Genomic DNA, 13,805 nt, shown 5'->3' with positions numbered 1-13,805 from the left:
CAAAGAAAATCAAGCAAGCAGTCGTAGTTTGTCGTGTCAATCGTTTGATATCGTAGCCCTTTTGTCTTGAGGTAGTCCAGGGTTGGATGATTGGTTTCTTGGAGGCTTCTGTGCAAAACTTGAGGTCGCAAGAAATGTCTCGGTTTTCGAAGAGGACAGGAGTAAAGCAAGACTGATTATAAACCTGAATATGGTAATCAGCAAGGTGAAGAGGAAAAAAAACCCCCCAGAAAATAGGCCCGCCGTGCTATGGCAAAGGGATAGGATAAAGAGGAAATGAAGACAAATAGAACGTAGGAGAAAGAAAAGAAACCGGTAGACATCCGGGCCTAAGGGTTTTTGGCATGGAAAAGGAGCGAATGTGACAAAGAAAGAACAAGAGAGAAACAAGTCGGGTGGTGTTGGTGAAATATCGTGCGTATGTGTGTCTGTGTGCTAGGCCTTTCAACTGGGTTTCTTGTTTTTTTTTCCGCCAATCCGTACGCCGCAAGTTTCACAACAGGGCTGGGAGTTATTGAAGGGTTGCAAGACCGGGACTAACCTAGTAGAACGTGAAAGACGAGGTCATGTTTGTGGACAAGCCAGTGAAATTTACAGTCATAACACGAGCAGAAACAGAGCAAGGGGAACAAGATTAGAGATTCGCAAAAGAAAAGGAAGAAACAAGAGGGCAGATGGATCAGGGAATTATCTGGGGGGGAGGGGGAGAGAAAGAGGAAGGGAAACAAGTAGGTAGTAGAGAAAGAGATGAGTGAATCAGGGACCATAAAGACAGGGATTATTAGTATACATACGTAGAATGCTTCTTTCAGTGCTTCTTTTTTTTTTCACAAGCCTTCTTAAGGATTCGTTGACGAAGATAGGGGGCGCAAAACCAATCAGGTTGCAGAAAGGCACAGATTGAGTGAGTTCGGCTCCTTTAAGCCAAGAAGACGGAGTAGAGTGACCACGCAATTAATAAGGCTATGGCGATACAAAAAGAGGGGAGAGAAGAGAGAACGGGAAAGGGCCAGTAGATATCAAGGTTGTCTGTGTATCACAATGGGCCTTTAAGTTGCGAGACGAGACGTTCTGTGACTTGTGACGGATAGAAGTCAGCTCAGACCTGAATTGAGCCTGGACCTAGGCTAAACCTGAACTGCTAAAAACAACCTAAGGCGTGAGATAGCCATGAGCAGCATGTGGAACTGGTGCAAGTATAGCACGAGCTCGATATGTGAGCCTTGTAGCTGGGATTTAGGTGTTTGTGGTTTGCAAAGACGAGGGGACAAGGAGGGGGCAGTCCTAAGTGGGATTTGGGATTCAGGATGGAGACGACACAGATGCAGGATGCACAGCAAAAGGGGGGGAGAACGAGGACCGACCGTGGGAACCTGTGATAGTATTTTTGTTGTTTGTTTGAGTTAGTGATAGGGCAAAAGAAACGAGGCAAAATCAAGGAAAATTCAGAAGAAAGTATGGAGTTTTATGGAAGACATGAGAAGCAGAATAAGGCGAAGAATCAAATATAAAATGAGGGGCAAGGAAAGTGCCCAGAGAATTTTGCAGTACCTTCCTCGCAAGTATTTTTTTTCTCTTTCCTCTCCCTCATCGCTCTCATCACGATCGGACGGGTACATGGACTACAGATTGTTTTGGCTGCGCCTTTCCACCTTGATGAGACTTGCCTTCTCGTACCAGGTACTTGCGGTTTTGTGGTGGTTGGTGATGGATGGTGGTTGGCTAGATGAGGTGCCCCATATTTTCCTCTTTCCCTACCAAGACCAGCAAAAGCTTCTAGAGCACAAGCAAAACGATAGTTAACCCCTGAAGCTAGTGAAACTAAGGCCTGATATGGCCTAGCTGGCTGGTCCTTTCCATGAGTCCCGGCTAGAGGGGGGCAGTGCAGGGTAGCCCTTTGATGTAAACCCTAATGCAAATACATACGTCGACCCTAGGGAGATACCTCAGATCACACAGTAATTTATGCATTGTTGGTTCAAACACATTGACATACACACAACACTTACACCATACTAACACTAACACTAACACAGACTTGCCAAGCTCCTTCAATCACGTTTGCCGCTGCTCCTCTTTTTTAAGCTTCGTTAACTCTGCCTCTTCCAGAACCGAGCGTCTGCTTAATATGAAGCCGCCAGTGGAGATGCGTCCGTGTCTTGATTTTGTTGACAGGCCACTATACAGTCAGTGTATCACGGGCAGTAGTAGAGGTATGAAGCACGTGTCCAAATGCTAGTAATACTGAGAACCAACCAGCTCAGGCGGACATGCAGGTACCTGCAATAAATATCCTCTATACATGTGGGCATATGAGGTATGTTAGATTGCAGGACTTGTGTCTGTACACAGTAGTGGACATGCACCTATGCTTCCACTCCATGCAGCATGTGCATATGCTAATTCTCATGCTCTTTTCCACTCCAGACTGGAAAGCTTGATTAACTACGGGAAGCAAAAATGAGGACAGGGGCAACTTGTAAATTATTCTTGGTGAAATCCAGGGGAGGGTATCCCTAGCCCATGTGAAGAGCCAAACTTGGAGAACGCCAAAACAAAATAACAGCAGGCGAAGAAACGCTAGAGAAAGAAATGAAACATGAGCAGTAGGCAAGAAAACAGCTCAGCTAGGGTAGATCAACCACGTCGAAAATATGATCTTCGCGTACCTTTTTTCATCTGGCTTTTTCGGCCTCTCTCAAGCTGTCAACGTCAACGTCGCCGCCGCTTTGTTGCTATTGAGTGCTGGCTTGTTACCGATCGGCTTCTCCTGTTTTGACTACGGTTGAAATTAACACTAGCAGTGTTAAAAAGGAGGTTGACAGCTCTCCGAGAAAAGATGAACCGAAAAGCACTTGTCATCTCGGACTCACAGTTTGGGGATGCGAGAAGAGGGTAAGTAAAGAACGCGACGCCCTTCCTTGAGCCAGTGCGCTCCGAATGATTGGCAGTGAGAGGATATTAAGTGTGAATGGGGCTTTCACCAACCCTATTGTGACAAGCCTCCTGATTAGCTCTAGACTTGGTTGTTGTTCTCTTGACAGGCTAAGCCTAGGGTCACATTGTGCTTGTTTATCGTTCGGAGATGAACCCTGAGTAAGCCATAGGGTGGCCTAGTGTCTGTTTACCCACTGGGATTGATCCGTATGAACGAAGAACAAAGATGAAGCCTAAAACAAGGCTTGCATGTCGATGTTGCACATCACTATTCCATGCGGTAATTTACGGCCATCAATGGCAACGTACAAGCTAGTCAGAATTACAGCCGGCAACAGCTGGGAGCTACAGCTGGCAGCGGATACCCCCTCCCGCATGCAGGTGTCAGCCGGCAAAGAATGGGAGCCTGAATCCTGCCGTCTTATCGCTCACTATCTTATCGTTATCGACAACTCCAACGGAGTCATCGCGTCGTGCCTCTCTTTAGGATTCTACTTTGGGATTTTGCCCTCTTCTTTGTTGTGCTATTTTGAGATGATGCAGACATGAGTGAGGCACCATATGACACAACAAACTGATGACTTTTGACTTTTCTTACTGACTCTTTGTTGCCCTTTGTTGCTCTTTGCTGCTCTTTATCGCTCTTTGTCCTGCTTGTCTCAGCCACAAAGCCAAAAAAAAGCCAATAAAACTACTTGGCTCAGCCCTGCTTCTGTAACCGTCTGTAATCTCGCAATTTATAGAAGGGATGGCCACTGTAGCTTGCGCCTAAACCCTCGCCTGATACGCAATTCGGGAAGATAATCCTGCCTTGTTTCGTCTTTTATCCCTTCTCTCTTCTGCCTGTTTGGCTCACTTTCTTTCTTCTCCCTCTTCATCCCCAGCCTACCCGAACCTGCCGCCATCGCCATGGCGCCTTCTTCCTCTCCGCTGCCGCCGGCTATGGCCTACCGCTCCGAACCGGCCCCTCTTCCCTCCCCGACACCATCTACGTGCTCCACAGCCTCGATACACGCCCGCACCCGGCTGACGTCATTCGTCGCCGCTGTGCTTACCTCGCTGTGCGCCGGCTCCATCACCGTCTTTTCGCTCTACGGCCACATCTTTCAGGAGCGTCTGCGCTACACCCAGCTGCAGGTAAATGGTGTGGCCATCGGCAGCTCGGTTGCCTTGTACCTCCCAGTGTCCATTCTCGGCTACGTCTGCGATCGGTACGGGACTGTTCCTTTGTCGCTGTTCTCGGCTCTCCTGTTTGGTACAGGGTATGGGCTTGCTGCTACTGTCTATCGCCATGTCGAAACGATGGCGCATATGACGACAGGTGGCCCGCAGGGCGCAGATATCCCTGCCTGGAGCTATGGCCTGATGGTCTTTGCTTTTGTCTGCATCGGAGTCGGGACCTCAGCTATGTACCTCTCAGCTGTAGCAACATGTGCCAAGAACTTTGGCAAAGGGAAGCATCGTGGCCTTGCGCTGTCGTCCCCCATCGCCGGGTTTGGGCTCAGTGGTATTTGGCTGAGTCAAGTTGGTAGCCGATTTTTCAGTACTGTGCCACAGGGAATTATGTTACCACCTGAGCTGGACGTCTACCACTACTTTATCTTCCTTGGCATCTTGCTAACGGCTACCGGAGTAGCTGGTGCCTTTACTTTGCGTATCGTTGACGAAGATGACCTGATTGAAGAGGCTGCCGATGAGCTTGGACGCAGCGGCTTTTTGGAGCCGCCCCTGCTCTCACGCACCGAGTCAACCATGGACTATGGCACAGTGTACTACTCGATCGAACCTACAGACTATCAAGGCACAACTGATGTGGCCGAGGAGAGTTCTTTAATTATGCCTCCATCTTATGCTATGGCCAAGAAGGATTGGCTTCTCAACGCCGAGACTAAGAGTTTCTTGCAGGACCGCACCATGTGGCTGTTTGCTCTGGGCTTCCTGTTTATGGTTGGGCCTGGCGAGGCCTTTATCAACAACCTCGGCACCGTTATATCATCTCTCAACTCTCATGGCGCTGTGTTGCCTTCAAGCACATTCCGCCCTACGTCGCCGGCCACCCATGTCTCCATCCTGAGCATTACCAGTACTGCCTCGCGCCTTATTACTGGCTCCCTGACCGACCTTCTTGCCCCCTCACCCGCCACACAGCACGTGCAGCTGGATGGCACTGCAATTTCACGTGCCTCCCGCAACCGTCCAGCTGTCTCGCGTGTCATTTTCTTGCTGACCTTTGCCGCTATGCTGTCACTTGGACTGCTAGCCCTTGCCTCGGGTGCCATCCAGGATCACGGCGAGCGCTTTTGGATTGTCTCTGCACTTGTTGGTGCTGGATATGGCGCTGTTTTCAGCTTGACACCCATTATAATCACTATTATCTGGGGTGTTGAGAATTTCGCTACCAACTGGGGCATTGTTGCCATGCTGCCAGCCCTCGGATCAACATTCTGGGGTCTTGTGTACTCAGCCGTATATCAGGCTGGGGCTGACAGTGAGTTCAGTGGCGGGAGGGACGTGCTTGACGGAGCGCCTTCGCAGGCAGAAGAAAAGCCAATCTTCTGTTATGGTGCTCAGTGCTATGCTCCAACATTCTGGGGCATGACGGTAACTGTGTGGGTTGCCTGTGGACTGATCCTAATTGCGTGGAAGGGCCGTGGAGGCTGGGCGACGCGGGGGATAGTCATCTAGCTCACAGGGATGGATAAGGGCTATTTTTCATATTTTCTTTTTGGGTATATTTCTTGAGCGTTTAGGGATCTTTGTATTTATAATAATAATAGCGGTATGAGTTATTGTAAAGACTGCAGTATGAATCTAGAGTATCAACCACAGTATTGGGACTATTAAATACACTTTAATAAGCTAGTTTTCAAACTTCTTCATTGCTAACTCTCTGCCCTTGCTTGTTTGTTGTCTTCCATATCCGAGTTCCACCATCGTAGTAGCTCGTCGGCATTGCACCATGGAAACTGCCCCAGATCTGTATACCACCACCGCTGGCCTTTTAGAGGCCTATCGCTTTCATACTTGTTTAGTGAGCCGCCTTCGTAAGTATGGTTTTTAACCCCGACTAAAAGCACCGGTACGCCAAGCGGTGGGGTAAACTCTTCTGGATTTAGGAAAACTGTTAGCCGCATTGGCATGGCTACTGTTGGGTCAATGAGCCGGGCAATGCGCTGCAGTGGCGCTAGTGTACCTGGCTCAACGGGGTTGAGCGATATGATGATGGCGAGGATATTACATGTCCAGTTTAGTTTGTATGGCAGATAGGGGACAGACCCCAGCGTTGTTAGTTTGAGCGGGTGTTGAATGTTGCGCCATTTACGGAAGAGAGCGATGGGACGTATGGAAGGGGTCGTGGAGAGATCGAGAGAGGGTTTGTAGGAGGGCAGGGGCTTGGGGAGAGGGTGGTTTGTAGTGAGAGGTTGAGGCTTTATAGGAGATGGTGAGTTTAGTGCTGGCGCTACAGGCGGAATTGGGGCAGCTGTTGGTGCTGGTGTCTCAGCAAGCTGCGTCTCAGCAGGCTGCGTCTCCTCATTAAAGCTCCGTTGTGTTAACGTTGGACTAGACTGCTCAAAAAACGAGTCGTTGAATTGAACATCACTAAAGCTGTCCACAGTTGAAACTGTATTATCTTCCTGTCCTTGCTTGTCACCCACAGTGACAGCCTCTCCCCCCTTTTCTCCCCTTCTCTGCTTCTCTTTTGGCTCTCCACCTTTCCACTGGCCAACAACTTCGAGCCGCTCCACATCTAAGAATATCAAGGGTTTTGAATCTTGTGTATCCTTGACCACGACCTCATAGTGGCTAAGTGCTACAATTGCACCAGTCACAACAACACCTGTACTGACTAGCGTATGTAAGTGCGTGTGGAGGAGGGCTTGAATACATAACTGCCCATCGCCTAGTAGTAGTCTAATAGCTGGTAGTGATTTGGTCGGTAATTCAAGCTGTTGTAGGCCCTCGACTACGAGAGTCAGTAATGGGGGCATCGTCCCATGGGATATCAATGCCTCAAGACACGGGCATACAGCAGATTCCGCGGCCGTGGTCATGGGAGAAATATAATCGTTTTGAACCAAGAGGTGTATATAAAAACCCGAATAATGATAAGCTCAATGTGGGGGTGATTTGTAATGTGGCAAGTTGTAGAGTGACAATGGATCCGGGCGTTTGGAGTGATGAGAAGATAGACAAGCCCTTTCTGTTAATTAGGGTCAATAAAACCCTATGATGTAGTTACACAGTCTACGCCGTATCACCTAATGAGAACACTGAGTCAGCTAGAAGTGGGGTTTTATCACACTAAAGTCCAAAGCTTAAAACCATTACTCTGTCTTCACCCTCACCTCCTGTCTACTCAACTCTCATAGTATTCCCTCTCTATAATCAATTACTGCTTCTTGAAAGCTATGTCCTTTGAGCGCGAACTCGCTGTTGCCACCGACGTGCTCCGACACGCCTCACGGCTGAGCCTTGCCGTGCTGGCCTCGAGCAATAAGGGAGTCCACAACAAAGACGACCTATCACCCGTGACTGTGGCTGACTTTGCTATTCAGGCGCTTCTTAGTGCTACATTTTCGTTCCACTTTCCGGGTGACGCGTTGGTCGGTGAAGAGGACGCTGCAGCTCTACGTGCTGACCCCGCACTGTGCGCTCGAGTTGCTGCCGAGTTGGCTGCCATTCATGCCTCACTGCCAACTGATGCACTTGCACGTGTGCCAGTGGTGCCCGATGAAATTTGCCGTGTGATAGACCTATGCGCCGGAAGTTCCGCAGCGGACAGCAGCCGCCGTACGTGGGTCTTCGACCCTATTGATGGCACCCAGGCGTTTATCCGCAACCAGCTATTTGCAATCAATGTCGGGCTTATATCTGGGAAGGTCCAAGTCTTTGGCGCTGTTGGCTGCCCAAATCTGTGCGCTGCTATAGACTCACCTTCTACGCCAATCAGAGATGCCTCGGTGTCCGTTGACGAGGGATGCATTTTCACCGCCATCGCCGGCGAGGGTGCGTATGTACAGCCTATGCGCATGTCGGCCTCGCTTGCCGAACCTCTCGGCCCTGCTCGGCGTCTGCTCAAGCCACGAACAGCCTCTGTTGATGTGCCTGTGACATTAGTTGGCTGTGCATCGATGCCCAAGAGTGCATATGACGAAGTCCATCAGGCCGCTGCAAAGCGCCTGGGAACTGATTTCCCTGGTAGTGACTTGATTTCTTGGGTCGTGCGTTACTGTGCGCTTGCCTTGGGCTGTGGTAATGCAGCAGTTTGGGTATACCGTGATGTACAACGGCGCAGCAAGATCTGGGATCATGCAGGCGCACAATTGGTCTATATCGAAGCTGGTGGCCGTGTGACGGATACGCGTGGGGAGCCAATGGACTTTGCTGCGGGAAGATTGATGGCCAACAACTTTGGTATTCTGGCTGCCGATGAGGATGTGTATGACCGTGTCAAGGGAAGCTTACATGAGGCTATGCGGGAGTTTGAACGAAAGGAGATTGATTAAAGGCATTTAGCTAGAGAGATAGCAGTGGTATGCAGTATGGACAATTATTTATTCGCGTTTCATAATCTACAGAAAACGTACGGCCGCATACAAAATTCATGCGACAAATATTATCACAATTTATATCACATAGGCAGAAAACAGAAGAGAGAAAAAATTGTTCCCCTAGTTGAATCGGGTCGTCTTGTATTATTAATTTGGCCATAAAATCCGAACCCACCATTGTAAAGGCAGAGTAAAAGATATATAGCTCGTCATTTGCAGTGAATTGTCCCGACCTAAGACGCCACGATAATGAACTCTCTAGAAACCAGTCTGAGCACTTCCAGTATCATGGCCATCTTCCCGGAAGACATTACCACAAACGAAAAGAAAAACATGAAAAAAAGAAAATTTTGTGTAGAGAGTAACAGACCATGGGTTCCCGGTTGATGGGAACCTCCTCATGCTCCTCCCAGGCAGAGAGAAAGAAGGCTAGGCACAAGAGCAGTGCTGCCACCTCCTTTAGCTTCTCCCGCCTTCTATTATGTTGAATTCGTCATCGTTGTATGTCGATATTTTCCCATGATCCGTGTACAATCCCTCGCTTTTGAATGCAGTTGAAAAAAGAAGAAAGAAGAAAAGCAAAAAAAATATCAAAACAGGACAAGAACTGCCGTTGTTGTTAAATCAACGGGTCGATGTTGAGATCGTGAAAAAAAAGGTGTCGCCAACTCCATTAAAACATGAATATGCCATAAAATAACAAAGGTGAGAAAAAAAGAAAAAGATTAGAAGGGCATTGCACATGAAAAGACATGCGCATGCGCACTTCAGACTTCAATCCATGATTGAGATAGCTTATTTGGCGTACTGCTGACGGAAGGCCTTGGCAGCTTCAACCATGTTGGCCAGAGCCTCCTTGGTCTCCTTCCACTGGCGGGTCTTCAGGCCGCAGTCGGGGTCGATCCACAGCTGTTCAGGCTTCAGGAACTGCAGCATCTCAGCAATGCGGTCCTTGATCTCCTGAGTGCTGGGGACACGGGGAGAGTGAATGTCATAAACACCAGGACCGATGTGGCGGGGGTAGGCCTCCTCGACGAACACCTTCAGTAGCTTGGCGTCAGACTTGGAGTTCTCAATCGACAGGACATCAGCATCCAGGGCAGCAATGGCATGGAAGAAGTCCTGGAACTCAGAGTAGCAGAAATGAGAGTGGATCTGGGTCGAGTCCTCAACGCCAGTGGTTGACAGGCGGAAGGCGTTGACAGCCCAGCCGAGGTAGGCATCACGCTCCTTGCCGGAACGCAGGGGTAGACCCTCACGCAGAGCGGGCTCGTCAACCTGGATGACGTCAATGCCAGCCTTCTCAAGGTCAACAACCTCGTCACGCAGAGCCAAAGCAAGCTGCTCAGCCTGGACGGACTGGTGGACATCATCACGGGGGAAAGACCACCGCAGGCAGGTAACGGGACCAGTCAGCATGCCCTTCATGGGCTTGCTGGAGACTGAGACGGCGAACTTGGACTCCTTAACAGTCATGGGGGCAGGGCGCGAGATGTCACCAACAATGATCGGGGGACGGACGCAGCGAGAGCCATAAGACTGAACCCAGGCGTGGGTGGTGAAGGCGTAACCCTTGAGTCTCTCACCGAAGTACTGAACCATGTCGTTACGCTCAGGCTCACCGTGAACGAAGACATCCAGGCCAAGCTCCTCCTGGATCTTGACGCAGTTGACGATCTCGGCCTCGATGAACTTGTCATACTCGGCCTCAGTGATCTCACCCTTGGTGAACTTGTTGCGCTGGGCACGGATTTCCTTGGTCTGAGGGAAAGAGCCAATGGTAGTAGTGGGGAACAGGGGCAGCTTGAGCTTAGACTCCTGCTGGGCAATACGCGAAGGGAACTCAGACTTGCGGTTGTAGTCCTCGGGCTTGATGGAAGCCTGGCGGGCCTTGACAGTGGGGTCGTTGGTGAGCTTGGAAGTAGCGCGAGCGTTCATGGACTTGGCGTTAGCCTCGAGCTGCTCACGGACAGCGGCAGGGCCCTCGGTAACAGCCTTGGCAATGACGGCAATCTCGACAACCTTCTCGGAAGCGAAAGAGAACCAGTCAGCAACTTCAGGGTCCAGCTTCTTCTCGCTGGCCAGGGTGTGGGGGGTGTGGAGGAGAGAGCTGGAGGTGGCAACAATGACGCGGTCCTTGCCTAGCTTCTGAATGGCAGTCTCGGCAGTCTCAATGGCCTTCTTCAGGTTGGTCTTCCAGATGTTACGACCGTCAACAATACCGACGGAGAGGATGGTCTCAGGGGACAGAGAAGCCAGAACCTCATTCAACTGTTCAGGGTTGCGGACCAGGTCAATGTGCAGAGCGTACAGGCTCTTAGGGACAAGGTCCAGGTTGTGGACAATGTCGCCAAAGTAGGTAGTGAAGACCAGCTTGGGGATCTTGTCACCCAGAGCAGCGAACTTCTCGTAGGCGGGCTTGAAGGCATCCTTGGTCTTGGTGGGCAGATCAAAGACCAGAACAGGCTCATCGATCTGAACAGTCTCGGCACCAGCGGCCTTGAGCTGGATCAGCAGCTCCTCGTAAACGGGAAGCAGCTTCTCGAGCAGGTCGATGGGGTCAACGGTCTGGCCACGGTCGGCCTTACCAAGGTGCAGGAAGGAGACAGGGCCAACTAGAACAGGGCGGGTCTCAATACCAGCCTCCTTAGCCTCCTTGTACTCGTTGACAGCCTTGGGAGACTCAGACAGCTTGAAAGTCTGGTTGTCTTGGAGGGTAGGCTTGACGTAGTGGTAGTTAGAGTCAAACCACTTGACCATTTCCAGAGAGGGAACATCAACGCCTTCCTTCTGGTGACCACGGCCCATGGCGAAGTACTGGTCAACGGGGTTCAGGTTGTTGACGGTGTAACGCTCAGGAACGGCCTGTAGAAAGAGCGAATGTTAGTACGAGTGTATAGGTGCATGGGAATGTGTAGCTTAGAAACTAGAAACATGTTGGCTGCTACTTACACCGAAGTCCTGAATATGAGAAAGAACCTGATCGTAGAGAGCGAAGTCGTTGCTAGGGATGATGTCGACACCGGCATCCTTCTGGATCTTCCAGTGAGCCAGACGCAGACGCTTGGCCTCAGCCAGCAGGTCGGCCTGGGAGATCTTGCCACCCCAGTCTATGGACGAAAGAAGCGTTAGCGTATGTAGAGAGGAGGGAGGACAACCATAGAACAGAGTTATATTCTATCGTCTCTGGTAATATGAGCCGGCCTTAAACTTACAAGCTTCGGTGGCCTTCTTGAGGTCTCTCAGCACACCCATGCGGGGGAAACCTAGAACAGCGGACTGAACCATTGTTGCGGTTGTGTGTGTGTATATGGAAGGGGAAGGAAGGAGAAAAGTAAAAGAGGGTTAGAAAAGATGATCTTTTCTGACAGCAAGACTTTTGATGTAAGAGTCCAAGGAACGATCAACGTCTGGACTAATAACAAGGTGTGATAGAGAGTCTTGATATCACAAAGTATAGAGAAAAAAAAGAGAGAGAGAGAGGGAAGGAGGGAGGGAAAGAAAAAAATTCAGATGGAGGGACGGAGGGGCATGGTATAAGTACTTTTGAAGGAAGTAACTGAGAAGGAGGGGCAGCTAGCGTTTGTAGCTGGCCCCTTTCCAAAACGGGACAACTATCTTTTTCGACTTTTCCCTTAGGAAGCTAAACACAAGAGTAAAATTGTTTAGTTCTAGACAAAAGACGAAGCTAGGAAGGAGTCAGAATGGCAAGGGCCCAATGACAGCTCTTGTGGCGGCTCAGGGTCACCGTTTAGGTGGGGTTGTATTGGCAAGAGCAAACGGCGATTGGTTGGAATGCCAAGTCAAGCAAGCACGGCAGGAACGACAGGAGCCAGGACAGGAAAGCCCGGGCAAATGCGGTAGGGTGAAAATGCCACCTATGTACCACAGGTCATCAAGATTGCGAGTGTATAGCATTCATTCAATGGGAGGCAGAAGGCGAATTGGCACTACGGCAGCTAGGAGGGAGGAGGAAAGGTAAAGAGAGGCTTAGGCAAGAAGAAATCCAGGAGTCCAAGGTGCAACTACAAAGGCAAGGAGCAGGGAAGGTGAGGAAGGATGGTGCAATTGCAGTAGATGCGGATGGAATAGGGACAAGGAAAGGAAGCAGAAAAAGAGAAAACTACCAAGTCAAAGCTAACGCAAGCTGCCGATAACGGTGGCTGTAGTGCGGGAGCGAAAACAAGCCTAGGACAGCGACCCGGTTGCTAGTGTATGGCGAAATTAGGTCGGCCCCGCAGCAGTTTTTTCTAGACAACGGGCGTTTTCCAAAAACACTTTCTTGCTTAAAATTTTCGCACTAATCTAATTTGCCTTGGGAAATTCCCTAATTCACTTTCATAATAGCGTCAGAAACGCCAGCTTAATCCGACGAAGCTGTCAGGCTACAAGAATCAGGTTAGGTAGTTGTCGTAATACAATTGGCCAATTGGCTGTGCCGTCATGCAAGGAAGGGAAAGAGAGAAAAGCTGTTAGACAGGATAGCGGGGTAAGTGAAAGTAGTAAGGTAAGCTTTGTATCCCCACAGCCTGTCTTGCGTATCAAGGTACTTTAGTTGATACCCACTTCACATCACAAGTACACAGTACACAAGAAAAATAAAACTAGCGCGATCGTGAGATTAACGAAATAAATCTTAGATGACTCTAAGCTGAAGGGGATGAAAAGGCGGGAAAAGGAGAGCATTGGGGCATCACAAAGGCTATAAGAAAAGAGGCTGGGATATTGCTAGCTAGACTGAGCTGGGCTGGGGGGTTGTTTATTGGCGTCGGTGTCCTCAGCAAATACATCAGTAGGATGTTGCAGAATTGATTTGCAGTTGTTGAGATCGTGTGACTCTTTGAATGAAGGAAGGGGAACGAGAAAGGGGGGGGGGCAAGAAAGGGCTGGCGTTTTCTGGTTGAATCAAGGCGGGGCGGGACAACAGGTCAGAAAAAGGGGGCTGAAAGAGGGGAAGAGAAGAGAAGGGGAGGAGCGGTTGAGACTGATGGTGGGGGTTTTCCACATATGTAACCTAGGCATCAAGAGTGACTAGTTCCATGACAGCAGCTGCTGTTAGTGAGACTTCATTCTTAACTTGTTGATAATGGTAGAGCAAATCATGTTGAACTTCTCAGTTCAGCGGCAGGCTTTTTGCGGCAAGAAAAGAAAATAAGAATAGCGTGATCTAGCGGGATAGGACAAGCTGAATTGGCTAGGGAGGGACAAAAAAGGAAGGAAGCTCTTCCATCACCAACTGGCGGAATTTGGGTGGGGAGGGGGACGCAAGGGAAAGAACAAACTTGCTTTGGTTTTGGTCTCTTTGTTGGAGCTAGC

At 49.7% G+C, this 13,805-nt stretch overlaps 4 protein-coding genes across 4 annotated transcripts; 2 read left to right on the top strand and 2 right to left on the bottom strand.

The window, feature by feature from the left end:
* Window positions 1-3,846: 3,846 nt before the first annotated feature.
* Window positions 3,847-5,622, top strand: HOO65_050150 (putative transporter MCH1; the record flags this gene model as incomplete). The annotated part of the gene is made up of 1 exon (XM_071000793.1): window positions 3,847-5,622. The coding sequence occupies one exon, from the start codon at window positions 3,847-3,849 to the stop codon at window positions 5,620-5,622; it is 1,776 nt and encodes a 591-aa protein (XP_070858209.1).
* Window positions 5,623-5,819: 197 nt separating this feature from the next.
* Window positions 5,820-6,825, bottom strand: HOO65_050149 (cyclin-like f-box; the record flags this gene model as incomplete). The annotated part of the gene is made up of 2 exons (XM_071003483.1): window positions 5,820-6,748; window positions 6,786-6,825. The coding sequence occupies 2 exons, from the start codon at window positions 6,823-6,825 to the stop codon at window positions 5,820-5,822; spliced, it is 969 nt and encodes a 322-aa protein (XP_070858208.1).
* A 521-nt stretch (window positions 6,826-7,346) lies between these two features.
* Window positions 7,347-8,444, top strand: HOO65_050148 (3'(2') 5'-bisphosphate nucleotidase; the record flags this gene model as incomplete). Its single annotated transcript, XM_071000792.1, has 1 exon — window positions 7,347-8,444. The coding sequence occupies one exon, from the start codon at window positions 7,347-7,349 to the stop codon at window positions 8,442-8,444; it is 1,098 nt and encodes a 365-aa protein (XP_070858207.1).
* Window positions 8,445-9,284: 840 nt separating this feature from the next.
* HOO65_050147 (putative 5-methyltetrahydropteroyltriglutamate--homocysteine methyltransferase) lies at window positions 9,285-11,777 on the bottom strand (the record flags this gene model as incomplete). Its single annotated transcript, XM_071003206.1, has 3 exons — window positions 9,285-11,354; window positions 11,442-11,599; window positions 11,705-11,777. 3 exons carry the CDS (start codon window positions 11,775-11,777, stop codon window positions 9,285-9,287), a joined length of 2,301 nt encoding a protein of 766 aa, XP_070858206.1.
* Window positions 11,778-13,805: the final 2,028 nt, after the last annotated feature.

Source organism: Ceratocystis lukuohia (assembly GCF_044167205.1).
Source record: "Ceratocystis lukuohia strain C4212 chromosome Unknown Supercontig5_pilon, whole genome shotgun sequence".
NCBI lineage: Eukaryota > Fungi > Ascomycota > Sordariomycetes > Microascales > Ceratocystidaceae > Ceratocystis > Ceratocystis lukuohia.
This window is presented reverse-complemented; position numbering and strand designations above follow the sequence as displayed.